The following is a 27896-nucleotide window of genomic DNA, read 5'->3' as shown; positions in this document are numbered from 1 at the left end:
ATCACACAGTGATAAATTGCTTTTAAAAAATAAAAACACTTAACAAAAAGTCCTTTTACCTTGGCTTTGGACTGAAACTTTTTCTTTTTTTTTTTTTTTTCTTAAATGTCCATACAATTTTCAGTTGTTTAGGCTTTTACACAATCACAAGCAAGTATTAAGCCTAGAAAAAAGGTACTACTGTCATCTTACACCTTATTACTAGTAAACATAATAATATGTCTAGTAAAGAAAAGCAAACAAGTCAGAAAACGGGAAACTTACATTTTGCATTGGCAGCTTTTCAAACTTATAAACATTTTCGGTTTATTTCCATTCTTATTTATATTTTTACACAGACCCGTCCTCTCTCGGTAAGGAATGTGTTTTGTTGTTGCGATTTCAAGACTCTTATTGCATCGAGGGGTGCGGAAATAAGTGTACAAGAGACAGCAGGACTCGTCTAAACACCCATGCAATCGGCAGTCTTTGGAAGAGAACGTAACGATGCAGCGATACATGGATGAACCCAATCGATCGTGTGATCCTACACGTGTAGTGTAGCATAAAGCTAACCGTTAGTGTGCGGTGTGAAGTTACTAGGTAAAGAGGTAAGCAGCAAAGTATTATGAATTCCACTAAACTCAAGTCTGTGGTCATGTGACATTCACTGAATGGGCGAATAGCCCAAAATGAATCTGTGGTCTCGATATTGAACAAGTGACAAGACATAACCCTGTCCATTAATAGAATCACTCCAAGAGGTTTTCCTTGCCAAAAATCACACCCCAAGTAGGAAACCTTGTTTTCCGAGTTGGTTAGATGGAGTGATTCTTGATGTAGGACGTCTGGTTAAGAACTGACATGGCTCTATTATGCAAGAGCGCTTTTTATGGCCCATCAGTCTTTTTGTTGCTTCTGACTTGCCTTCTGGCCACTTGTCTATGACCACGGAAAACCAGTAAAGGATAAAAATAAACCCAGCAAAACGGAAACCGGCTAATACAAGATGTGACTTTTGATCTCCAGACCTCAAGAGCAGGCTCCCTGCAACTAAGAAACCTGAAGATCAGATTCAGGTTTGATTCTTCATCTCATCTTGGTTTCCCCTAACAAGTTTCAGAGTTGCATCTTAATTCCTTGCTTAGCCAATAAAAGCATTTTATTTTCTCTCAATGAGCCCATATGAGCTTTTCTCTGAAACGCCTTGTGTCTTGCCACCACAAACGGCACAAAACCCATTAAGAGGACTTTTTGAATTTGTCCAAGTTTCACCACCGGGTTTTGACGTTCTGGTAAGTCAACTGACAACTAGGGGGCACTAGTTTCTCATCACTTAAAACTCCTTTTCGAGCTTTGCTTCGTTCTCCACTTTTCAGGAAAAAGGGTCTAGATCACAGACGTCCAAAAACTCAGAAATCGACAATTCAGCTGTACTAAAACACTGGAACTTGCGGTTGGTTTAATTTTTTTTATTTGGTGACAATCATCAACCAAAGATCCTCCAGCATGGATATGGAGTTTATCGTCTTAAATATACCCTGACAAAAACCTTAAAAGCCACTTCGGCACACCGGAAGCACTCCGAAATTCCCGACACTCGGGCTGTATTTCGGAAATGCCAAAGAACCGTACAGAATGACTCTGAGGAATGGCAGGCGTCAACCGAAAAGTGATACTTTACATCGTGAACAGGTCCCTGATTCAGAGGAGATCTTAGCACCAATGTTGTGAGTCAAGTGTGCTATTTACAGCGCATCCTGCTTATATAAAGAAATCAGTTACACATCCAACTGCTGATCTTCCCAAAAAGTCTTCCAACCGATACCGAACACTACAATAAATACACTACTCAGTCACCTGACTATTATGGATAACGCCACCTGATTGGATATGAATGAAGATGGTGATTGCAAAATGTTCAAAGTGTACTCCTCATAAGAATGAGATGTGTGTAACTGATTACGAAAGGCTGAAACACTAAGGCTCTTAGCTGTGAGGCTAAAGGTAAAGCTGTGTTGTACTTGCAGCTAAAACGCAACCAAAAAAACTAATCTAAAGCAGTCTTTGGAATGAAATGCATCGATCGCCTCGCGTTACTAGGCAACAGTTACGCGAAGACATTAATTCACAGATTAGCACTAAAGCAATTTACATTGAGACAATGTACAGGCTTGTGTAACGTCTTGTTTACCGAGAGCCTTCACATCATCAACCTAAACCGAGCATGAAATTAAAATCCAGGGTGTGAGTTGTGTTAAGGTGTGTGTGTTTGCATGAGTCCATCCGTCAACAGATTGGACATCCCTCACGACACACCGTGCAGATTATTATTAGTGTAGTCTAAAACTGAAATCAGGACATGAGCAGCGAACTCATTAGTATTAAAAGCAGTAGAGTTTGTATCACAAGGTGTGAGGCATAAAAAAATGATGTGTTATTGAGTCGTGTCCTGTTTACATTGTTCCCCTCATTTAGTGAGCGTGTGTGTGTGTGTGTCTGTGCAGATACTCGGTGTTTCACTCTTGTGGCCCAGTAGTGAGGGTGGATCCCCTGAGAAGAAAAAAGCAAAAATTAGCTCAAGGCTGCAGGTATCACATGTGAACATACATACACATGCACACCTACGACGACTACTAACAAGGTGATGCAAGCGATTTCACCCTTTTTGCTGGCATGCGCCAAACATAAAAAACTGAATCGGACCATTCAGACAACTTTTTCACAGCTGAATCTCCGGATACATGGAAAAAGTTGACACTGTATGTTAAGTATTGTGAGTGAATTAAATCCGAAGCGAGTTGTCCTCATGGTTGCAAACAAAAACATACATCACTAACAGCGTAGTCTGATTTAAAAACAAGTGACTATTTTGGGCCATTCTTTTAATTAAAGGGGACATCAAATGCATTTTTTTCTTTTTTTGATTCCTGATGTGCACTTCTAATCTAACTATGGATTTTCATCAAAAACAGTCATGATTTAGCTATAAATGATCATTTTGTACCTTTCTGATTTGAACGCTCCATTGGAAGGGGCGTGTCGGCTACGATGCTTCAATGGACACGCCCACTGCTACGATTGGCTAACATCTTAGCATATGAAATGAGCATTACATGTGAAACTCTCTCGAAAACTTTTACTATAACAGCCGCCAAGATGAACTAATCATCAAAAGTGATGATTACGGCAATTTATTATACAGATCTACTCCTGTTGCATCAAAGGTTGCTGAGCTGCACTCAGTCATGTCTTCCGAGCAAAAAGTGCATTGATTTCCTTATTGCAATACGATTTCTGCAGTGTCATGATTCAATACTTTCATCATAACTAACAGTGAAAAAAAATGTGTAAATAAGAGACTCATTAAGCAGTGTAAACTGTGTCATTGATTATAATGGGAGTTTGGGCAAAAATGCAGAAATCCAATCACTGATAGACTCGCACTGCTGCAATGATTAAAACGAGAGTGATCTTTCTTTGATCACTTTCTGTATGTATAACAATCACAATATAAAGAACAGATGGTTTTCACACTACTAACAGGAAGAGTGTGACGTTGCTTTGTTTAGTCACTGGCTTGATTCACAAACACATAAACACAGCAGTAAACCACTTTGCGACAAAGAATGTCTGTACATGAGGGATTTTCTATGCAATGTTCTATTCTATAGGACTATCATTTTTTTCTGCAATTTTTAATCACATTTTATTAAAAAGGTATATATGTATAATAAAATAAAAAATAAAATGAAAGAATATCATGATACGCATTTTTGCTTATATCAGCCAAATCGCACTCTTAATCCAGTTTTAATATGTTTGAATATGCATTTACCAGTGAGAAAATCAAACAAAGATCTTGGCGAGCGCATCGGCCCCTGCGCTGGCGATGAAGGGCTGCGAGGGGTGGAAGGCCACGTCGTGAATGGCCTCATCGTGTTTTTTCCTGTGTGCTGTGATCTCCTGCACACACGTGCGATTGTCCAGCATCCACAAACGCACAGAGCAGTCATGACCTGAGAAAAACAGAAATCGCTAAATACAGCTGCAGAGATTTTCACATTTCCGTGAGAATGTGGTCTGTTGACGTGGATGTGCTCAGAAGGCTTCAGTTGGCATGTTGTTTTGCTCTCTGATGTCACACACTGCATGTTGGTGCATATTTACTTACTGCCGGAGATGAGGTAAGTGCCTTTAGGGTCTGTGGCAAGACAGGTTACAGCATCCAGGTGAGCCACCATGGAATGGATCACTTTCCCTGTGGCCACAGCAAGAGGAAGGAGGAAAGATTAGGTCATATTATATATTTTTGATACACAATATTGTTTCTAAATGGTCTGATATTTCAAGTTCTGGCTCGACCAATAGTAAAACGCTGTTTAAAGTTTGTTTTCCTAAATTCATCACTTTAAAGCAAGCTTTCTAAAACTGGGATTTATGAGAGAATTGCAAAACTAATAAATAAATTATTTAAAAGTATAATTAAAATGTCTTTTTCAAAAAAAATAAAAATAAATAAATACATTTTATTTGTTTACCTACATTAACCAACAACAGAGCAGTGTGAACATGCAAATCTGTTTTTAAATTTTTAATATATGAACTTATATTTTATAATACTTTATAATACTTTAGGGATTTGGCTGACAAAAAGGCTAAAAAAAAAAATCTAGATAAACCTCACTAGACGACTAGTCAACCATTGTGACTCATCCTCAAATTACACAATTTACCTTTAACACAATTTCCATTATGAAGACATTCCCAGGGGAAAAAAAATAATAATAATCAATAAAAACATCCTAATATGCCTGAAAACAAAGCCGCAGGTAATGCACCACTAGATTCACGTTCCAGCTGTCTTTTTTTTTTTTTCACTGGCTAATCTTTCACACCAAGAATGTTATTTGCTTTTCTTCAAGTGCTCTTGCTATATAAACTGGTGAGTAAAAGTTGGTGTCTGGCATGATACGATTGAGGTTTTTTAACTGCTTTGAGAGGTCTAGCGCACTGCTGGAAAATACATAACACAAACACACACAAAAACACAAAAACACACAAAAAACACATATTAAAAATACACACAAAAACGCTACAAAAAATCAAAACAAACACACAAACACACACACACACACACACACACACACACACACACACACACACCTGTTTTATTGTCCAGGTAGCGGATGGTGCGGTTCTCATGGGCTGTAATGGAAATCGGTTGGGACGGATGGCTGACCACGTGGTTAATGAGCTCGCTGCCTGCAGAGGGCGGTAAAGAAAAACACAATATATGTTTTTATGACATCAAGTCAACATGAAGCAACATTCATAATCCATTTTACTTTTGTAACATGCTGTGTAGAACTATTATTTTTAAAGTACATGTATATATGTTAGGGGTGTTTTTATCACGGTTCAGTTTTTTTTATGACAGGATTATTTAATAATAATAATAATAACTAGAAGCTAAAGTTTATAAACAAACTTCGATGTTGGCTTTAGAAAGCCAACATGGGCAGCCTTGAGGAAAAATAGCCAGATAACTTGTGTGTTTGGCATTCTTGAGCTGCCCCGCCACAAAAAAAAAGTACCACAGTTATTGATTTCATAATATTTTTTCTACAGACACTTGATATTTTGTATTCATGTTCATTTCAAGTTCAAGTTCATTTATTTATAAAGCACATTTAAAAACAGCCACAAGACTGACCAAAGTGCTGAACATTAAAATCAAACCATAAACACATAAAACAGAAAGAATAAAACATATGAATTTAAAACCCAAGGAATGACAGATAAACAAGACCATAATACCATGTAATAACAATGGGATATTAATAGGCCAGATCAAACAAGTGCGTTTTTTACAGAGCACCGCACATGGCATGCAGGAAAAAAAAAAATAGTAGGCTTAATTGTGCGCACGATTTACTATTTCGTTCCCTCGATTTATAAATTGTGTGCACAATTTAGCAAATCAAGGGAATTAAATAGTAATCGTGTGCACGTTTCAGTACATCGAGGGAATGAATAAATCGTGCGCACAATTTATTTATTTTTTCTTGCATGTCATGTGCGAGGCTCTATAGTTTTTAAAAGAGACTTAAAATGGATAGGGGAGGTGCCACTCTAATCTCAAGCGGCAGATTATTCCATAACCGAGGCCCAACCACAGAAAAAGCTTGATCCCCTCTTCGTTTTAGTCTGGAATGAGGAACTAAAAGGAGACTCTGGTCACTGGATCTTAGACTTCTAGTGGGATTATAAAAATGCAGCAGCTCTGAGAGATAACTAGGGGCTTGGTTATGTAAAGATTTATACACCAGTAAGAGAACTTTAAAATCCATTCTAAATTGAATTGTATTCTAATAAAGAAGTTTAAGATAACAAATTGGCAATAGCAGACACATTTCACAATTTCCATGCAATAGCACAAACAAGCAGGTTTGTAGGTGTTCAGATGCAGAAATGGAAGAATCAAATGTAAAATAATATTGAAATATAAATTGATTCTTGTTAAAGCAAAAAAATAAATAAATAAAAAATGGAGCCAAGACCAATGAAGGATTTTCGCTTTTTTTGTGGATTAACATTAAAGACAGACAGCAGCTGGTAAATGTGGCCGCTTTAATGAACGAAACCAATATAATGATCCACATCAGATTTATTTCTCAACAGTTTGTGTTCACTTGAGACATGAACGACTATTTTCGATGATATTTGCCAAGCTACCATGTAACTTGTATGTATCTTGTTGGTTCAAGCTCTGAGAGAAGCGAGAGTGAACGAGTTTCAGGATGAGAGTGTTGTTACGAGATGGGACGCATCTCTCTGTGTCACACAAAACATCTCGCAAGCACTAAATTTAGGCTTTTCATGTGTACTTATGCTTAAATTGTGTAAAATCGTTTGAATGTTTTCATTTGCAAGACTTAAAAACACATGCAAATGATAATCTTTCGTGAGCAGTGGCCAATAGGAAAACTTAACGGTAATATTTAATGGAAATGAGTTGATAACATAGACAGCAATTGTCTTCTAGAGGGGACATTTTTGCTCTGGCAATGTAAGTCTATGGGAAATACAGAGATACAGTCAGAAATTTGGGTCTCAGAACCCTGATAGCACACGCACATCACGGATAAATCTATTTGACATCTGTATTTACATCTGCAAGACATATTTTTTTTAGAGTGTTTGCTCATCTGCAAGCATTTCCTGTTACGTTTCCTAGACGTTTAGAAAATGTCTAGCAGATGTTTGTACACAGCAGATGCTTTCCAGATAAAGTGATCTCTAACAGACATCTTGCAGATGTATGTGTGCTATTTGGGAAGAAGAAGAAGAGGAAGAAGTTTAAATAGCATTTCAGTATGCAGGCTTTCTCAAGCCAATATAATAATACGATATAACACTTTGCAGTAAGGTTCCATTTCTTAAGACTTAGTTACCTACAGTGGTTTCATCAACATGAAATAACAATGAAAAATACAGAAAAATACAAATTAATTTATTGATCTTAGTTATTTATTTATTTATTTTTTTTGGAATATATTAGAAATGAGAATATATGAAATGAGTTGAAACATAGCTTTATTTTTATGAACTAAACTGAAAAAAAAAATAAAAATTAAATACTGTAATAAATGTATAGCTTATTGTCACAGTCAGTTAAAACATTAACAAATGTAAATAAACTGAACCTTATAATTATAATTATTATTATTATTATTATTATTATTAAGTATAGTTTATCAAATTAATTCATATTTTAAGAATAAGATTATTTAATATATTTAAAGCAATTTTAACACCTTTTTACATGACTTTTCCCAAAATGTCAGTCTAAAAAAGTCCTTAAGTAACCGTTTTATTTTATAATTAAAATAAATTAATATAATTATTTCTGGTAAGCATAATTTGTTAATGTGTATTCCTATATGAACTGGCACTTACCATCCTTAGCTTGGTTCTCCAAGACCATGATGCTTTGCTCTGTGTTGAGGTCATAAAGCAGAGTCTCGCCCACATCAAAGGAAACAACAACCTGGGATGGGTCGGAGTTTACAAAGGCAACCGAGGTGGGAGTGCCATGTTCTGAAAGACAGACGGGCAATGAGCGAGAGGGACAAACAGAAAAGACAAACCATCCAAACGTGCAGAAGTCTGCTCCTCACCTTTCTCCTTGTTGAAAACAGACACACACGGTGAGGAATTATGGGGGTCCCAGATTCTCACAGTCCCATCTGCAGAGCAGGAGGCCAAACGCTTCAAGCTGGAGGAGTAGGCCAAACCCCAAACCGCATCCTCGTGGCCCGACAACACGCTGCTCTCCACGCCGGGATCTGAAAACATCCATACACAACATTTATGTCTAGCTCTGTCTAATGCCTTACCAAATTTATTTACATTCAGCGCCCTCTAGAGGACTGTCACAAAAAGTGTTAACCACTGTTTTTAGTCACATCGTGTAACTTGCAAGTGCAGTAAGTGGTTGACTTGCCATAGTTGTCATAAGGATCTACATTAAGGTCTGGAATCTTCCAGCCGCGGACGGTGCCGTCCAGACCGCCGCTGAAGCATGATTCTCCTTCCTCCCCCATAGCCAGAGAAAGAACAGCACCACTGAATCACACACACACACACACAACATATTAAAAAACCACAACAAAAATACTGTAGTGGTACTGGTAACACACTCAAACTTTGATATATACTGTGTGGCTGATTGATTTCAACAGTCATATAGAACAGCATTTACCATTCTTATCCAAGTATTTTCAAAGAATACCATGATATTACCACGGTGCATGTCCAAAAAACAAAGCTAATGCAGTTAAATGTCAAGGGAAATACACACTCGTGAGCGACATTTTATGAAAATCGCAGCCACACTCCAGATGCAGAGTGTTACTGCATGCATTTCTCATACTAATATTGTCATCCTATGTTTTCTAAAACCCCCATAATCTAGCCTTGAGCACTTGGCAGAGTATGTTAGCCATACGTCATGCGGTTTCATTTTTAACGATTCGATCGCAGTTTAATTATAAACCTGTCCCACTCACCTGTGTGCTCTGAATGTATAAATGGGCTCAACATCCAGCGCTGCATTTCTGTGAAGGAAAAGATGAGAGGCTCCCATGTTAGAATGCCGAGAGACAGTGCTAAAAGAATCTTTTACGGATCGATATTTCTAAACACACTTCCAGAGACACCTACACAAACACAAACTTAGCACAAGAGGGCAGTAACATAAGGGTCTTCTCAGCCTTGTTAGTGCGTCTTGTTTTGGACCAGTGGGTTAGGATGTGCTTCTTACTTTTTGGAGTGCATTGCCTTGTTGAGGTTCCACAGTTTGAGCGTCCCATCCTCGGAGGCAGACAGCAGCACAGCCTGGCTGGGGTGAAAGGTCAACGCTCGGATGGCATCGAAGTGGCTTCGTAGCGTGAAGCGAGGGTTCCACGTTTTTTTGAACTCTTCTCGACTGTCCTGCAACTAATCATATCAAAAGATACGATTCCTTGTGAAAAACTACACTTCATTATACTTTTAAAAAGTACTTTGGAAAGAACTATAATAATATTTAAAAGAATAAAGTGGGAACTGAAGGACACTTCAATTGAGTTTTAAATCCTTTTTTGTGTGAAATATTCAGATATAGAGTATTTTATATACTGCAGAAATGATAGTGATAAAATGTCACCCTGACGATTAAAGATGTGTTCAGTTGAGGAGGAAAGATTACTTCTTATACTAACATCAATGGTGAGGTCATTGTCGTTGGCAACAGTGAGGTCAGCCAGCTCTCCGAGGTTCATATCCCCTCCTCCAACCGCATCCAGAATGAAGACATCAGATGAGAATCCAAGAGCTCCCCCTAGTTCAGACAGATGTACAACAATTAACAGAGTGGAAATGGAAAATTCAGCATATACATTCTACAGATTGACAAGGGAAAAACATAGTTATTCATAATAGCAGGAAGAATACCACTGTGATTAAAATGCATTTTTACTTTGCAAATTAGTTTACAAAGGACTTCGCAAGTATGTTAGTTGTCTCTAGATTATAAATACTTCAGTGTTATTAGAAAAAAAAAAGTCCAAATCATTAACACAAGCATTTCTGGTTTAGCTTTTTTTGTTAAAATGTCAATTTCAATAAATAGATTTTTATTATTTTTACTTGTGTAATATGCATCATGTAGTTCTCGCTATACATTTTACTTCTTCTCCACCCACTAAGAAGCGTATTGGGCAACTTATGCATTTTACATTAATTTTTTTTTTTTTTAAATATGTAAAGAAATATAATTTATTAGAAATATTACAATTTATTAATAATCACTGCTATATATAATATAATATAATATAATATAATATAATATAATATAATATAAAATAACTAATAAACACTACAAAAAACATAAAAATGAAAATAAATATCAAAATTTATAAATAAAAAATAATATAATATAATATGATATGATATGATATGATATATGATATAATATACAATGAGGAAAAATGCCAATATAATATAATATAACTCGTGCATTTTACAAAAAACAGTATGTAAAGAAATATTACAATTTATTAATAATCACTGCTATACTAATAAAAATGATTATAACTTTCAAACTGTGTAAATATAAAAAAAATAAAATAAAATAAAATAAAATAAAAAAAAAACAAATATGATAAAAAATACAAAGATTAAAAAACCCCACGTTTAATTAAATTAAAAAATTTAATATTTGTAGTTTTTTGGCAACAAAGATGGTTTGGCTGAAAGTTTCCTTGCTTTAAATAAATTTTCTTAATAAACAAATAAACAAATACATCCAAAAACCAAACATCTGCTAATAATCATAAATATAAGAAGAATATTTGCGTTTGTTATACTGATTAATAAAAATGATTCAATAATATCAGTGAGATTGTAATATAAAATTAAATCAGTATAAAACACTTTAATATAATATAATATACAATGTGGGGAAAAAAACTTAACGCATTAAAAAAAGTCATGGTTGAGCAATGGAAATAAACAAATGACTCTTTTAATCTATTGCAAAGCAAATAGCTGTAAACGTTGGGCTTTTTTATGATCTAAAAGTGATCCGTTTAGGATAGGGGGTGTATTCAGAGAGCCGGATGGTTAGTCTTACCCTCTCCGGAACGGGTCTGGCCCGGGATAGAAGGAGGTGGAGCGGGTTTGGGTGGGAAATCTGACATAATGCCTTGCAACTTATTCCGGCGGTTTTCTGAACCTGGGCAGAGGAAGTGAGAGGAGGACTAAACAAACCACCAGACAGAGCAGGAAAAAAACTAAATCCATTGCTGGTGGTATGATGATATCTTCGGAAAAGTTGAAGAGAATATCAGGCAAACAAAAAAGCGTGCAGTGACGTGAGGAGGTCCCGTCAACAGGAAGTTACAAACAAAAGCAAATTAGAAGAAAACAATGAGTGGGAAAGGGAAGGGAAACCCTCACATCCACTGTCAAAAATAAGTGCAGGAATGGCAAGATGTCTAGTAGTACTTCTCATGACCAAATTTCCAATACCTAATTCACGGCTGTCTCCAGATATGTGAGCTTCTCCCGCCCCTTCGCCTTCCTCTCCTGAGCCCAAGAAATCAAACTCGCCCAGAGCGTCCTCAGAATCATCCTCATCATCGTCATCCTCAGGGTCAAGATCTGTGGTCATGGATTCTCCGCCCATCTACATGCGTACAGGCGACACACTGTTAGCAACAAAACAGGATCTGTGCATGCAGACCTTCTCTTCATGTGAACACTCTGACCTTGCTCCTGGACTTCTTGTTTTTGCGTCCGTCAATGCAGTCTGTAGTCATGCCCTGGAAGTCCTCTTCTTCATCACTGTCATCCTCATCATCGTCCTCACAGCCACGAAGGAAAGGAATTTTATCCAGGACAGAGCTGCCCATCCGTTCTTTAGAGCTCTCTTTTCCAGCACGCCTGCAGGAGAGATATTTCTTCATGATTACCACAACAAGCATACCTGCAAAAACTATAGTTTCAAAAATGGCCTTGCAAACACTTATATGATATTAGAACATCCCTTTCAAGCCTCTTGTGGATTATTGCTTGTCTAAACTGCTAGGAATAGCAATATGATAAAGTACACAATGTTCTTTTAGGAGTTATATTTATTATGAACAATTAAAGGAATAAACAATCCCTCGGTCATGCAACATACTGCATTATCCTAACTAAATTCTGTCTGCAGTTGCCAAGCAACACAAGTCAAAGTGCAGTCAAAGGTGTGTGTTTAAAGCAGCCTTCAGCTGTGGGAAATATGAGAAGTAAAATAAAACAAAACTAAACTAAAATAAAATAAAAAAATAAAAAAAATCTTTGTAATGCAAATAAATAAATAAATAAATAGAACATTACAAAAAAAAAACATAAACAGAACAAAGAAGAATCAAGCACAAAAAAGAATACAACAACAAAAAACAAAACAAAACAAAAGAAAAAAGAAAAGAAAAGAAACAAAACAAAAAGCACAAAACAAAAAAGGAATAAAAAAAGTAGAAAACAGAAACCCACACTCACACAAAAAAACAACATAGAAAACCAAAATAAATTTTACAACCACTTTAAACATTGCTCATCCAATTAGAATGTAAAGTTAGAACTGTTTCAGTGTTTTTTTTTTATATATTTATAATATCCCACTTATCGCACAAATAAATAACAAATAAATAACAAATAAATGGGTATTCAATTTTTGAAGAGGAAAAAAAAAAAAAAAAAAAAAAAAGGACCAAAGTGATAAAACTAGCATGTTTCGTAGGCAACTGATTTTATAACATTTGATCACTGAATGTGTAATTGTGATTTCAGAGAGTGGCATTTAATAAGAGAAATTGTTTAATTTCGATTAAGATTCCACAATTCCTTAAGATGACAGATTTTTCATTTTTGGGGCGAACTATCCCTTTAATACTAAGATGTAAAAATGCGTGTTGCTCTTACCGTTTGATTTGCTCTTCTATCTGGCGCACTAGCAGTGACTCTCCTCCACCGTGAGGTTCTGGTTCTGCCGACGGTTCGCTGGGAGGAGGCCCATTCGCCTCTGGGCTGTTGCGACCCAACAGGGAACGAACACGTTTGGAACGCATGTCCAAGATGGTGTCAGAATATCCCACCTCCTCCAGATACCTGCTCATGTAGACGCACAAAAACACCACATGTACAGGGTCAGCACAATATCTTGGATAAATAAATCTGAAAATGAATGCAAACAAAATACACTGACTTGCGCAATAACTGACGGCCCTCCTTCCAAGGCATCTGATTGGTTGGTTCTGAATCTGAATCTGCAGGCCCATTGGGTACTGTGAGAAACAGAATACTGTCACTGAACACAAAGAAAACATATAACCTGCAGCATACAGTACTTGTCCTGGGCATGATTAATGTGTTTTGGTAAATCTGAATCACATCAAGTTTCATAAGTTTGTGTGTTTAATGTTAGTTTTTGTGTTACTTGGTTCAGCTTCTGTCTCTGGTTTCTTCTCTCCAGGGCTCTGCTCAGTGCCACTTTTCAGCTTCTGATGTTTGGCCCTGGGATCAAAATGACAAGATTATAAGTGATTAATACACAAACTCTTGGAAAAATCCTCAGATCTCACAATGTGCTTCAGGGCAGCATCTTCCCTCAAACAATTAAACAGAAAAAAATGTAAAACAGAAAAACAAGGCAACAAAAATAAACCCTATACAAAGCAAAAAAATGGAACAAAACAACAAAAAAAGAACAAAACTAATAAATAATAGATTTTAAACAAGGAGAAAAAAAAACAATACAACAAAAATAAAAACAAAAATACAGAACAAAACAAACAATTAAAATCAACAAAAATAGAGAACTTAAAAGACAAAACAAAACTACAAACAAAAAACTGAATAAAGCATAAAAACAGCAAAACAAAACAGAAAAGTAACAAAACAAAACCAGAACAAAGCAGAAAAATAACAACAAAACAGAAAAGTAACAAAACAAAAATGGAACAAAGCAGAAAATTTACATAAAATAGAAAAGTAGCAAAACAAACAAAAAAAGAACAAAGTAGAAAAATAAAACAGAAAAGTAACAAAACAAAAAAGAACAAAAAAGTAACAAAACAAACACACACAAAACATAAAAAAAGGAAATTTTACAACAGCTTAACATGGCTCATCCAATTGAATTTGTTATCATGTTCTTGTAATGTTTTATGGTGTTTTTACTGAGCAGTGGTTTCAGATTATACGGCGAGCTAAAGAGGCTCATCTGTGTGTCAGCTCACCTCTCCTGTTTCAGAGCGTATTCCAGCATCTTGATTCGCCGCACCAGATCCTGCTTCATGTTCTCCTGACCTTTCCTCTCACCCTGCAGAAACGCCACCTGAGTCTGAGGCAGCAGCACAGGATGACATAGAGGGAAAGAGAGAGATAAAGTAAGGGTTCAAACGAGATATATCTGAAAGAAAATGAAAGGTTATATGCTGAAGCCTCGTGACTGTACCACCACCAGTGACATTCTGAGGGCAACGGATAACTAAAGCCCTGCAATTCCTCAAGCTTTATTTTAGACCGCTGCTGACCAGAATCATGAAAGCCAAATATGTTGACGAAAAAAGAGACTATGAAGTCGGAGAAACCACAAACCATTCATTTCCAAGTCTGTCATGGTTTAAAGAGACAGAAAACAGATAAATAAATGAAAATGGGCCTCAATCGCCCCCTAGAGTCCACCGCAAATCCCACATCAATCAGAAATGCCAAATTACCAACAACTAAGGTTGTGTTCAGGTCAGGGAATTATAATTTTTTTATTATTTGTATTATTATTTTTTTTTTAATGAAGCATATTTCTATAGCTTTGATTTAGATAATTTCAGATTATTAATCATGTTTGCACGTCTCTGCTACAAAATGTGCTGCTTTACGACTCAGTGAATCTATGCTTTTAGGTAAATGAAAACCTCTAATGTCGAATTCACACAAATCATCGGAACACCGTTGTTTTCACACTGCATGACTATCTGGGGTAGCATTCAGTTGCTAATGTGTTCACATTGCGCGATGGATCGGCGACAAGAGGTTACACACTGTTGGTCTTTCAGATGTATTTTGGGGGGAATTTGCCCTCACAGTCAGGTGAGCCCTCACTTGAGTCCTACCTCTATTTCTTCACCTGTGACCACACAAATTAAAAACAGCCAATCAGAGACCCCGTGAAAGAATGTGACTCTTAGAATGGCATTCAAATGAGTTTGCAAAAGGAGTCAGTCGTCTATTGTAGAAGTTACAATAGGAAGAATCAAACAACTGTCACACGAAAAGTGATAAGGAAATAACGCAAGATCACATGTGAGATCAGAGTTATTGCACAAAAACCTCCCCGAACTTCCCGCTTGCCTTGTGTCTTGCTCTCTCATTGGCTGCAGGTCATGGCCGATGTATTTTTCATTCAGAACTCGCTTCATACAGCAGGATTTTGGATCGCTGAAAGGTCCAGATATTTACCATGGCAAATATTTCACGGGCATCGGTCGCATCTTTGATAATTCACACTGTGTGATTGTCACTCGCGTGAACGAGCATCGATTTTCCTCCGATTTCTCAAAATTGGTCGGCGAGTGAAAATCAGGGCTAAAATCGTGCAGTTTGAACTCAGCATAACAGTGATTAGAGTTGGTCAGCACACAGGCATATTCTTGTTTTCACTTCTCCCTGGCAAAGAAATCAATCACACACCCCCACATCAGCGGTGTGTGTCTCACACAACAGAACTGTTTAGGCACTGGAATCTACATTCCACATTCAAAATGACATAATAATAGTAATAATAATAATAATATAATTAACTATAAATATACTTGTTTTTATTATTGTTAAAATCACACTGTTAATGTAAAACAATATAAATGTTTTAAAATATTATATGTATAAATGTTTTAAAATATTACATATTGTAAAACTTTTTAATTATGAAAAATATAATACATTATAATACATAAACTATTATATATTATCATGCACTATTATAATACTAAAACTGACATCATTATTGCTATTTACAACAAATTAATAACTATAAAAAAGCTATTGTTGTTAATGCAAAACAAACAATTAAATAAATCCATCACTACCCTTAATACTACTACTGCTGTAGCTACTACAAACTATCATCATTTTCAAAAACTTTAATCTATTAATAACAAATGATTTTTGTTAATACAACAAAACAATCATTATTATTATTATTAATATTGTTGTTGTTGTTGTTGTTGTTAAAATCTTGTTCATGTACAATATTATATAATATTATATATAAAACATTAATAGTGAAAAAAATTACTATTTATTATATAATGAATATCATCATTACCTTTCAAACAATAATACATAAACTATCATCATTATTTACAATATGAATAATATTAACAATATTTATAACAATAATAATAATAAATATAAAACAGGGTTAACTACAGCCAAAACACTATTAAAATCATACAATACACATATATATATATATATCATTATATATAGATAGTGTATATTATGTATATATATATATATATATATATATATATAGCATCCACATACACACAGCATACCCATAAACATACACATATATACATATGCACATGCAACACACATCTTATATATATACACACACGGCCGCACATATAACACATACTATATATATATCCCAGTGCCCGTATATCCTATATATATACTATATTTGATATATATATGTACCGCTATATTACAACATGCCATATATAAAGGGAGCCGCCGATATATACAAACCTCTATATATAATATATTGTATAGAATAGCCACTATATATGTATATATATATACACACATATATACACATATATATATAATATACACAAAACATATATGATATACCGCTATATATAGCCGGTTTTTACTGGCCCGGCCTGGACTCACAAACAAAACCAACCTGCCAAAACACCCCTACATACACCACCCAACTCAACCGTCACCTGTTTTAACAGACATAAAATCATTCAGACAAAAAATCACTACCTCCAAGCAAGACCTACCTGGCTCAGAATACGTTGCCCAGGAAACATCCCGAGAAACACCTGCACGGCTGCAACACTGGAGTGTGTCCTCTTAGAGAGCACGCCACCATCTGGAACAAACTCCAAGCCATAGCTAATGTTCAAAATCACGGTCCGTCTCCAAGGTCACGAAATGAAACGCCATTATAACAACGCCAGGCAGCCCAGCCGCGGGAATTCCAAGCCAAAGCTCAGCAAACCCAACAACGCCATTATAACCGGGCAGCCCAGCCGCGGGAATTCCAAGCCGGTGATCGAGTGATGGTCCTGGTCCCCACTGCAGCCTGCAAATGCAGCGTACACAGTGTTAGAAAAGACTGGACCGGTGACGTACCGAGTGAGACAGCCAGGCTGGCGAAGAACGGACCAACTATACCACGTGAACCTGCTGAAAAAGTGAATAGGGACAAGGGACCAACTCGCCACCACAGAACCCGTAGTTGTGGATGTGAACCCCCACCTGTCGGCTGCCAAGAAAACCAAGCTACAACACCTGATCGGTCAGTTTTCCGATGTGTTCTCCATGACACCCGGGCAGACACATCGTTAAGCAACGGCCCTATCGGATCCCTGAAGCTTGTCGGCAGGCTATTGAGACCGAAATCCAGCAGATGTTGAAGTTAGGGGTGATAGAACCATCATGCTCCAGGACTTCTTCGTCCTCCACTTCATCGTCCGCCACCACACCAGAGCAGCCAACGCCACTGCCGATGGCCGGACAGATGGCAGGTCTGTCAGGGGTCACTCCCCAACCACCCCCAATATCCCCCTTGTTAACACCATATTTTTCCACCAGGACCAGGCTTGGGGAGGGGGGTTGTGACGAGCATCACATCAGAGTTGCCCTGGAAACGGACGAGGAACACCTGCACGTACTCATCATGGGCTGATCGGTCACAACTGGAAGTCATCAGCCCGCGGCCAGATAAGCCGCGTGAGGCCCGACGGTGTTGGAGACATACTCTCCATGAAGCTGCAATCTAACGTGTTCTCTCCCCTTGCATTCCAGAAACCAGCGCTTGACCAGTCAGCCCAAATATAAGACACATGGACACGCCACCACTGGAACACACTCCAAGCCATAGCTAATGTTCAAAATCACTCCGTCTCCAAGGCTGACTTGAAGTAAAAGTAAAAGTAAAATGAAAAGCAAAGCATGACAGGTTGGCACAGGTCCTCATGGAGACCGGCTTGACTGTGGTTGCCATGGTGTGGGCAGGAAACCTGTTATGGCAGGTCTTTGGAGCACTTTGACATTTTCACAAAGGCAAGTAATTGCCCATGTTTTCGGCCTTTGAAACTGGGATACTTGTCACACAATGACTGGGAATCTGACATCACTGTCAATCTAGGAAATAGACTGCTTGGAAATTACACTTGCAATCTACCTATAAAAACATAATTAATCTCAAAGGATAAAACAGAAATCCGATGGCTTAGAATAGTTATGCAGCAAAAGTGTAATACATCTACTTGAACTGAGGAAGTTCTAGTTACACAAGCTCGGTACTGTGTTGTTGCGCTGCAAAAAAAAAAAAAACACAGTATTTCTGGCCATTGAAGGTTAGGGAAGGGGCCGGTATAACCACCATGACACATTTATATGGCGGACCATCCCTCTCGTGACTTCCTGTGGGTGGGAACAGGTCAAGGGCACATACAAACTCTCTCTCTCCACATTAGCACCCCTTTGAGACTCAGTCCAACAACTAGAGCAGCAGACGTTTTCTGGGCCGAGCCTTTTTAAGAATATATGAACCCAGTGAACTCATTCATCTGAAAATTAAAGTGTTTTTATACCACTTCGGTTCAGTTAGATGGGCTTACCTTTGTCTTTCAGCCTTTAGTGAAGCTTAAATGTAAAAAAGTTTGTATTGACAATACAATGTTATATTGACAGTAAGGGAGTGGACAGGTGAAGCTACCTGTTGTTAGACTGAAAAAAGTAAAGATTCACATCATGAATAATATGTTGCTGACTATGTGGCAAAAATCAGTATTAGAGTACAGTATTAAACTACATGCAAGAGTTGTAATAATGACAAACAGTGCTTAATAAATATTTATTGACAACACAAGGCTAATTATAAAATGGATAGTGGTAATTGTATTTATTACTACTCAAACCTCTCTCAGTAATCATAAAATCAACAGAGAGGTTGTTGTTGTTTTAAATCTCTTGCCATTTTCCCACGGTTTTTGCCATAAGGACCTTTAAGTTCCTGTGTGTATGACATGATAGTTTCTCTCAAATTAAACGGTAAAATGCTCATGAAGAGTAGTTCTAGGGATGTTGCTCATGTATTTATGTCCTCATTTATTTAGACGCACGCTTCAGATTTATTCACATGTAGCTTCAGTATGTTTCTTACAAACATGCAGCTTTTCACTTCATAAGATGTTAATGTTTTTTCAATTAATTTTTATATTTTATAGTTTTAGTTAACAATAACCCTGCATCAGATTACGTCATACCTGAATGATCATGTTCTGCCTGCCACAAAGGAAACACAATGGCACAGGTGTCCCACACAAAAAACATCAGGGAATGTGACGCCCCACGGCAGGGGAAACCAAGGGGGACTGGAGCAACTCTCACACTACAACTGTCCCTTACTACCCTTTTATAGACCAAGTCAAAAACAATGTGTGTGTGTGTGTGTGTGTGACAAGGAAAACATAGCAGTTGGTTCCTGAAGTCCGTGCACATTTCCATTGGCATGTCCAGAAGAAGCCTGGCAGAAGAACACACATCCATGAGAGCCACAAGGCCTATCCTTTTATAGAACACACTGGCAACTCCTCATGTAATCTACTACAGGCACTGTTTGAATGGGGTCACTTAATTGCAAAGCTTTTCTCAGGCCAAGATCTACTGCAAACTGGGCCAGTGGAGTCCAGACTCAAAAAAGACGGTTTAAGCAAATTTTATTCGGGGCAAATCCCTAATCCTCGGTTGAAACTGTTTTTCTCCGCTCTCTATACATGTTCTTGACGCAAAGTGCAAGCTTTCCTAATAGAATTGATGTTTCTAGGTTTCAGATAAAATAACTTGAGCTATACATCTCTCAGATGCTGTAATACGATGCAAGTAATAGCACTAAATGACGAAATTGTGCTAGACACACAGATTGGCTCTCTTGGGACTAAAAAAAAACAAAACTTGCTTTAATTCTCCAGCAGGACTGCATTACGTCATGCCTTGAAGAGAAGCTTCATAATTTACAAAACAAGTAGCAGTCAATTGGGTCACATGACATCAGAAATTCAATTATTATTAGAACATTTATTCGAATGTAAATTTCAAATAAATGTCAGCCGGAGCTGCCTCTGAACTGCCATGATTCAATTATCTTGCACTTAATGCCAGGGTTCAGAAAGCAGCAAAACAACAACAGAAAAGCATTGTAATTGTGTGAAGGACAGGAAATTAAGTGTACTGTACCCACAGGCTTTTTTTTGTACGGAGACCAAAAAATTTGCTTTTTTGTGCAACCCTAGGTGACCTCTATTCTTAAATAATAATAAAATAATATACATAAATATATTTTAATAAAAACTTCTACAATGTACATAACCTGTGCAGTCCGATTCCAAAACAAAAGACTTGTATTAAATATTTTGTATAATCAATCGAGATAAAATATCAGTGTAGTCTGATTTCAGAATGAACGACTCTTGTCAGCTGATTATTTGAGATAATTATAAAACACAAAATCGTACGAAGTACACAACCACTGTAGTCCAATTCATCAAGTGACTTGTATGAACTAATTCTTTTGGCAAATCTAAATAACTTGACAACGAATGGTTTGTATGATGCTTGTAGATGAATCAAAATCATCCGGTTAAAAACATTTAACAAGAACTTGAAGCGTTTACTGAATTTAACTGAATCACTTACTAAACCTCAATTTATTCCTTTCGTCATGTTTAAATAGAAATAAACATATATACATATATATATTTTTTTAGTCAATCTAACTTGAAGAGCAGCCAATCTAGTTCAATTCATGCACAGATGACACTTATGAGCAGTTTTTTAGTAAATCAAAAACATGAAACGTATCAGATGACTCTTAAACAAGCTGGTTATTTTTTTTTTATAAAGAATCAAAACACACATTTGGTTTCAGTTCCTGAATTCATTTAACTCCCTTTCTGAACTGCAAGTTAAAGGGACAGTTCATCCAAAAATTTTAAATTGTTTTATTATCTACTCGCCCTCAACCTGCATGAGCTTCTGTTGAACACAAAAGAAGATACTTTGAAGAATTTCCATTGCATTTCCATTGAATTTCCACTGCATTTCTTTTTCCAACCTACGGAAGTCAATGGGGACCTGCAACTGTTTGGTTACCCATATTCTTCAAAATATCTTCTTTTGTGTTCAACAGAAAGAGAAACTCATACAGGTTTGGAACAACTTGAAGGGGAGTAAATTACAGAATTTTAATTTTTGGGTGAATTATACCTTTATTAGTTTGGTCATGCCCTACTCGAAATTATGCAAAAGCTTACACGTGATATTTCAACCAGATTTCAATCAGTGTGGACTTGTTCATTTATTGTTCAAATGACATGACAACGTGTAGTTAAAGATACGCAATAGGACTTTTGTTTTTAATCAGATGTGTTACCAAATTCGTAATTATTGTTAGGATATAGTTACGACCGGTTAATGTAGGCTTATGCATGTATCTGCTTTTGAAATCTGATCTCTTCATTGGCAACAAACTGCTGCCAGCAGTATAAATACAATATGAATTGTATATTTGATTGTTCTTCTTTTTCCCCCTCAAAAAATACTAAAAGAACCGAATCGTTCAGATGAATCAGATCCAGAATCGATTCCCATCATAAGGTGGGTAACGTTATGGGTATTCAACAAAAGGATAATTTTTACAGTTACGTTTTCTACACTTTTAATGAATACTTAAACCCGATATAATCACAAAACTACATCTAATCAGCGACAATAGCAGGCGGTCGTGACTTCTTCCTGCGTCTTATCTGCAAATGAGCTCTTCCTCAAGGAATCCGTCTGGAAGAGACCAAAACAAGCGATTAAAGAAACCCCGTTTTTTACCCTCAGCTCGTCTCGTTCGGCCTCCCAGCGGTATTTCTCGGCTTGAAAGCGGCTCCATTCATACTGGATGAAATGTAAGATCCCGGGCAACGAGAGGCCCGCGTCCCCGTCCTGCGGATCTCGCGGCTGGGAGGATCCAGCCATCGCCCCGGCCGCGGCGGCTGCTGCTGCGCTGGGAGCGGGACCGAGCATAGCCTTCGGCCCGTTCGGATTGCGCCCCGCTCCGCTTCCTGCAGGGCTCTGATTCGTTCCACCCGCCACCCCGCCGGATCTTTCCGCCTCCATCAGAGCGTTCGAGCTGTCGCCGGAGCCAGGAGGTGGGAAAACAGAAGAATAAGCCACCCCGTTGCTTGAAGTCTCCACCGAAGCCCTCTCCCGTTTCCTTGCCCAATACAGACAGATAGGCGAGTACTCACACGCACAGAAAAGTGCCAAATAGTGATCCACTTCTACTATGGAATGGCTGCAAACGCTACCAGCTCATAACTGCTCCCTATAGGTTATAAAGCTGGCTTCCGCAGGGGGGCGGTTCGCGGCTCTTAAAGCCTGATTCTCTATTGAGGTCAATTCAAACCTAAAGACGTTTTTGTTGTTGTTGTTGTTTCTACGACCGCTAAAACGTGTAATCTTTTAAATGTGTTGAATACAAAGATTTGCTGCTGACCTACAAAATGTAAATCCACTTCAGCAATCTCTATAAAATTATTATTATTTTTTTTTTAAATACGAGAGAACGGACTTTTTTGGGATGTTTCTCAAAGAACGCAAAGAACGGAAGTGTTCTCGTGGAGACCGGTCTTGCTGCTGAACGACTACAAAATGTAAATCCACTGCGTTCAGACATAGGTCACAGCATCTCTATAAAATGTCATTATTATTTTTTTAACCGTATAATTGTATAAATTTTATAGCGAGTCCAAGCATCACGAAAAAATGCGCTGTGGTTTATCCATCCTGACTAAGAGCGATGAGAGAGCGAGTTTAAAGCTTACAGGCTTCCGTACACAGGGGTCACGTGATTTCTAACGGCTTTTCTCTCAAGTCTGCAGAGCATCCTCGATATCAAGAACACATCCGGCACTTCCCATGCGTGCGTTCTTGAGAATCTTTTTCGACGGTTATTCGCGTTATATGCGAGAACACAAGGACGCAAGATGTTTTTTTTTAAATACGAGTGCATCACGAATATGCTCTATATTGTTCGCTGCGAAAGTTAACGTTTCTCTTCAGATACACGAACCAACACTTATTCGCGTTTGTTTTATATGCTCTATATTGTTCGCTGCGAAAGTTAATATTCTAATTTATAATTCATTAATTGATTTTTTTTAATAACGTTGCAGATAAAAATATATATTTTTTATTTTATATGAATCAATGTTATATAAAAATATTTTGTATGATTAATAATTAATCTAATCCGAGCACACGCAAGTTAAAAATACACGGTGAAGCGTCCGCACGTTTCCCCCTAAGCCCCGCCCATTTGAGAACACAAGGGTCACGTTACGTGTCGTTCTACGCGCTAGTTCTATTTCTATGGGATTGAACGAGGCGACACAGTAGTGTAAGCTTCCTGCTACATTGTGATCCTCCTTGTGATGTTTCCTTTGCTCATTTCCGAATTAAGCATGAGGAAGAATAGCAAGAATACCGTGCAAACAATGTGCAGATGAGGAAAATGTTGCATCAACCTTAAAATGTTAGTTCTCACAATCGTGGTTTCTACCGTTTTGCATAATGAAGATGCGTGTCTTTTTATGTGTATGCTTTTTAAGATAAGAGGCTGCATAGAGCTACAGGAATCGACGGTTGAAGGCTTGTTTGGGTTTAATTTTGCATGCATGTTCTATATTTGGAGGACCTGTCTCAAGAGATCATATTATAGTTTCTTAAATACTCAAATCTAGAGCTCATCTCTAATTGGGACAGTAGCTTGGAACAACTCTGTATATTTCTAGGTCATCTTTGTTGGCTAGACTTGGTAGTTGATGACTAAAAGGCTTTTTGCAATGCAAACTTGGAACTGAATTTCCTAAACAATTACCTTAAACTCTGAAGAGCTCAAAGTGAATTTGTTTATTAAAATGTTAACTACAGGCACTTGGGTCAAAATATGGAATCTGCCAGTCAGTCTTTGTATAGCATTTATTTAATGGATTGTGGTGAACTACAGGCACTTGGGTCAAAAAATCTGCCAGTCAGTCTCATTCTTTTTTTTTTTTGTTTGTTTGTTTGTTTGTTTTTTCTCCTGGATGGCATCAGTTGACACAGAGGAAGACATCAGCAGAAACTGATCTGGTCAAAGAAGATGCTTCATCAAATATTCAGCTCCCAAACTCTTTCCACTTTGCTTTCTTTTTGGCCATACCAAAATGATAAAGTTCAAGATTTCAGGAATTTGGACAGGTTATGATGATCAAGATTTTCTGTCCTCTTTCTATTTAAGATTTCCCTTACTGTATGCATCATAAAAGTGTTTAACCACAAGAGCCATAATGCGTATCAGTTTTTGACAGGCTCTGTTAACAGGAGCAATAATTTTGAATTTGCTTATCCTATATTATGTCTCACGGGCCCAGCAGCAGATGATGGAGAAACGTCGGGAACAAAGTAAAGGTTTAAAGAAGGCCTCTCGGCCTGGGGCAGGACTGGGAGCTATGGGTAATCTGGTAGGTGGAAATATGGTTGGAGGTGCCAAAATGGGAGGCCTTGAGGGCAACATGCATGGTCCACGCATCACAATCCTTGTTCGTGAATTTGAAGACTTTGAAAACTATGTTGGTGATGTTGCACGCTCCTTTTTCCGCCAGAGACCGGAGTTGCCCTTCCTTGCTGTAGCCGAAAGTCCACCATACCCTCCTCTGGCTCTTCCAGTGGGAGGTCGCCTCCTGGTATTGTCACCGAGCCCTGACCAGCCTCCACAAACTCACCGTCCGGAGTTCAATGTACAGACAGAGTTTGCTTTGTTGGTCCCAGATGGCATGGAGCTGGACCACGGCCGACAAATTGAGCGTCTCATTCGGGAGCTGGAAGGGGAAGGTGGCGGGCCGGTACGACTTGTTGCTGCCCCTGTGCTGACCCGCTCGGCGGTGCAGTGCCTGCACCTTCGTGTGAATCTGCGGGAATGGACTGCGACCTACACCCCTGCGGCCTCAGGGAGCAGCGGTAGCGTCTGCACAGCCCTGCAGGGAGATGCAGTGGTTCTTATCCGCACTGAGGACCTCTTCAATCTCTCAGTTCCCTTAGGGCGCCCCCTCATGTCTTCCTTGTTTGTCCAAACTTCTCTGCGTGGCTGGAAGGTCAAGCTCCTGGAGGGACTTTCGTTCTCTGCAAGCCATCGGCCACTATTTAGCTCAGCGCACAACCAGTGGAAGGCAGACAGTCGCCTGAAAGACTCCACCGATCACCTCATGCATAGCTTCGGCCTAAAGCACGTGGTGCTGCCTGATGATCAGCATCAGTGGTTTGGCTGCAGTAAAGAGACTCCACGATGTTTCGGCACAGTGCTTGACGACACACCGGAATACCTCTACATAGAGCGCTGGACTCCACCTTGCTGCTTGCGTGCCCTCCGAGAGACCACTAAATATGTTATCAATATCTTGAAGAGCTCTGGCATACGTTACTGGCTGGAAGGGGGTTCCTTGTTGGGAGCAGCCCGACACCAGGACATAATCCCATGGGACTACGACGTGGACTTGGGCATCTACTTGGCGGACGTTCCGAATTGCGACTACCTAAAGAACCTAGACTCTGGCTCACTGGTGGATGCTAACGGCTATGTCTGGGAGCGAGCGGTTGAAGGCGACTTCTACCGTGTGCAGTATAGTGAAGCCAACCATTTGCATGTGGACTTGTGGCCCTTCTACCCTTGCAATGGCGTTATGACCAGGGACACTTGGACTGAGCACAAACAAGACGTGGAGTTCCCAGAGCATTTTTTGCAACCCCTGGTACCAATGCAGTTTGCCGGCATCACTGCTTACGGTCCGAACAACCACCGTGCCTTCTTGGAACTCAAGTTTGGGGAAGGAGTTATTGAGAACCCCCAGTATCCAAACCCTGCCAAGAAAAGACTGGACAGGAGTCGCACGTTAGTATCGTAGCAAGCAGTTACTCGATGTGCCACAATTATGCAACACTGTTTTTCTATTGCAATAATAGAAGTAATACTATCAGACTGAAGGTTTTGAACTGTATCGGATCACATGAATGTTAATATTTATTGCCAATTTTATTTATTGTATGTGTGTGTTGTGGTTTGGGGAGTCACAAGTCTCAAAAGTAGTCTAAACACACTGTATGTAACAATGGTATGAAAAGTTCTAAATGTATAAGTATGTAATATTTCACACTGCATTATCCAAGAAAATTACAAAGGTTAAATCTTTTTTTTGTTATAGATGAATATTAATATATTGGTTTCAGTAACAATTAAACACTAAACAAAAGTTAGAATTTTTAAACTGATTGCCAGAGAAACAACAGTTTTAAAGAGTCTATATCACCAATTGCATTAGTGCATAATTTACAGTAAGTGCTGGCATTTAGAAAACTGATTCATGTTTGTAGGTCCTCAAGTTAAGCACTTAATAAACAAGACCGGCATTAAAACTTGAAAGGACTTAACTGCTTTTCAACTTAGTGGTCTTTATTAGACCACAATGAACTTTGTAGAGTGTAGGATGTTTTTTGTTGATATATGGTGACTGGTGTATGCTGATACTGAAATGTCCTTTTAACATTTTTTATTATTTTTTTGGCAAATTTTAAATGGTTTTCCTTTGGAAATGGAAATAAAAATGCCATTGAAAAGAAGCTACAGTCTTATGCACATATGTGACCCTGGACCACAAAACCAGTCTTAAGTCTCTGGAGTATATTTTTAGCAGAAGCCAAAAAACCATTGTATGGGTCAAAATTTTCGATTTTTCTTTTATGCCAAAAATCATTAGGATATTAAGTAAAGATCTTGTTCCATGCAGATATTTTGTTAATTTCCTATCGTAAATATATCAAAACGTAATTTTTGATTAGTAATATGCATTTCTAAGAGTTTATTTGGACAACTTCAAAGGCGATTTTCTCAGTATTTAGATTTTTTTGCGCCCTCAGATTTCAGATTTTCAAATAGTTGTATCTCGGCCAAATATTTTCTGATCCTAATCATACCATACATCAATGTAAAGGTTATTTAATCAGCTTTCAGATGATGTATAAATCTCTATTTTGAAAAATTGACACTTAAGACTGGTTTTGTGGTCCAGGGTCACATATGATATTTGCACCATGTTACATGATAATAACTTTGTACTTTTGATGTTTTTTTTTTTTTTGTTTTTTACTGTCAGACTGTTTGACCTTAATTTAGTTTGAATGTACATCATGACCACCAAATATTTAACAAACAGCATAACACAAACAAAACAGTTTCTTAACATGTCAGTGTATTTAAAGATGGAAGTCTGGAAATAAACCATCACACTGTATTACTTTTGGAATTTTTATTGTAAACGTTACAGTAAAATTGTAAAAAGACCACAAGGTGGCGCAATAGGACATGAAGTCTTCATGCTGGGCTTTGGTTACTGATATCCTACCCAGTTTGTACAGTATCATAACAGGACAAATCTTTAAAGCCTTCCTAAAAAATGATGCTTGTGTTTACAGCAACACATTCTGGGTCTTTAAGGATT

The 27896-nt window shown here is 37.9% G+C and overlaps 2 protein-coding genes across 3 annotated transcripts; one reads left to right on the top strand and one right to left on the bottom strand.

Annotated features, from left to right (window-relative positions):
- Positions 1-60: 60 nt before the first annotated feature.
- Positions 61-22723, bottom strand: LOC109104267 (striatin-4-like). 2 transcript variants are annotated; one of them, XM_042770972.1, is made up of 19 exons: positions 22614-22723; positions 22198-22495; positions 14310-14413; positions 13508-13584; positions 13277-13355; positions 12994-13179; positions 11796-11970; positions 11557-11713; positions 11159-11260; positions 9747-9865; positions 9308-9483; positions 9054-9101; positions 8489-8610; positions 8163-8330; positions 7942-8082; positions 5146-5244; positions 4154-4240; positions 3818-3998; positions 61-2532 (listed from the first exon to the last, which is right to left on the bottom strand). In XM_042770972.1, exons 2-18 carry the CDS (start codon positions 22480-22482, stop codon positions 3829-3831), a joined length of 2295 nt encoding a protein of 764 aa, XP_042626906.1. In that variant the 5' UTR covers positions 22483-22495; positions 22614-22723; the 3' UTR covers positions 61-2532; positions 3818-3828. The 2 variants fall into 2 exon arrangements, with proteins under 2 accessions (XP_042626906.1, XP_042626905.1); XM_042770971.1 differs by having other exon boundaries at positions 22198-22713.
- Positions 22724-24394: 1671 nt separating this feature from the next.
- LOC109104273 (fukutin-related protein-like) lies at positions 24395-27197 on the top strand. The gene is made up of 2 exons (XM_042770970.1): positions 24395-24606; positions 24783-27197. The coding sequence occupies exon 2, from the start codon at positions 24786-24788 to the stop codon at positions 26304-26306; it is 1521 nt and encodes a 506-aa protein (XP_042626904.1). The 5' UTR covers positions 24395-24606; positions 24783-24785; the 3' UTR covers positions 26307-27197.
- The last annotated feature ends 699 nt before the right edge of the window (positions 27198-27896 follow it).

This window comes from Cyprinus carpio, chromosome A15 (genome assembly GCF_018340385.1).
Source record: "Cyprinus carpio isolate SPL01 chromosome A15, ASM1834038v1, whole genome shotgun sequence".
In the NCBI taxonomy this organism is placed as follows: Eukaryota; Metazoa; Chordata; class Actinopteri; order Cypriniformes; family Cyprinidae; genus Cyprinus; species Cyprinus carpio.
This window is presented reverse-complemented; position numbering and strand designations above follow the sequence as displayed.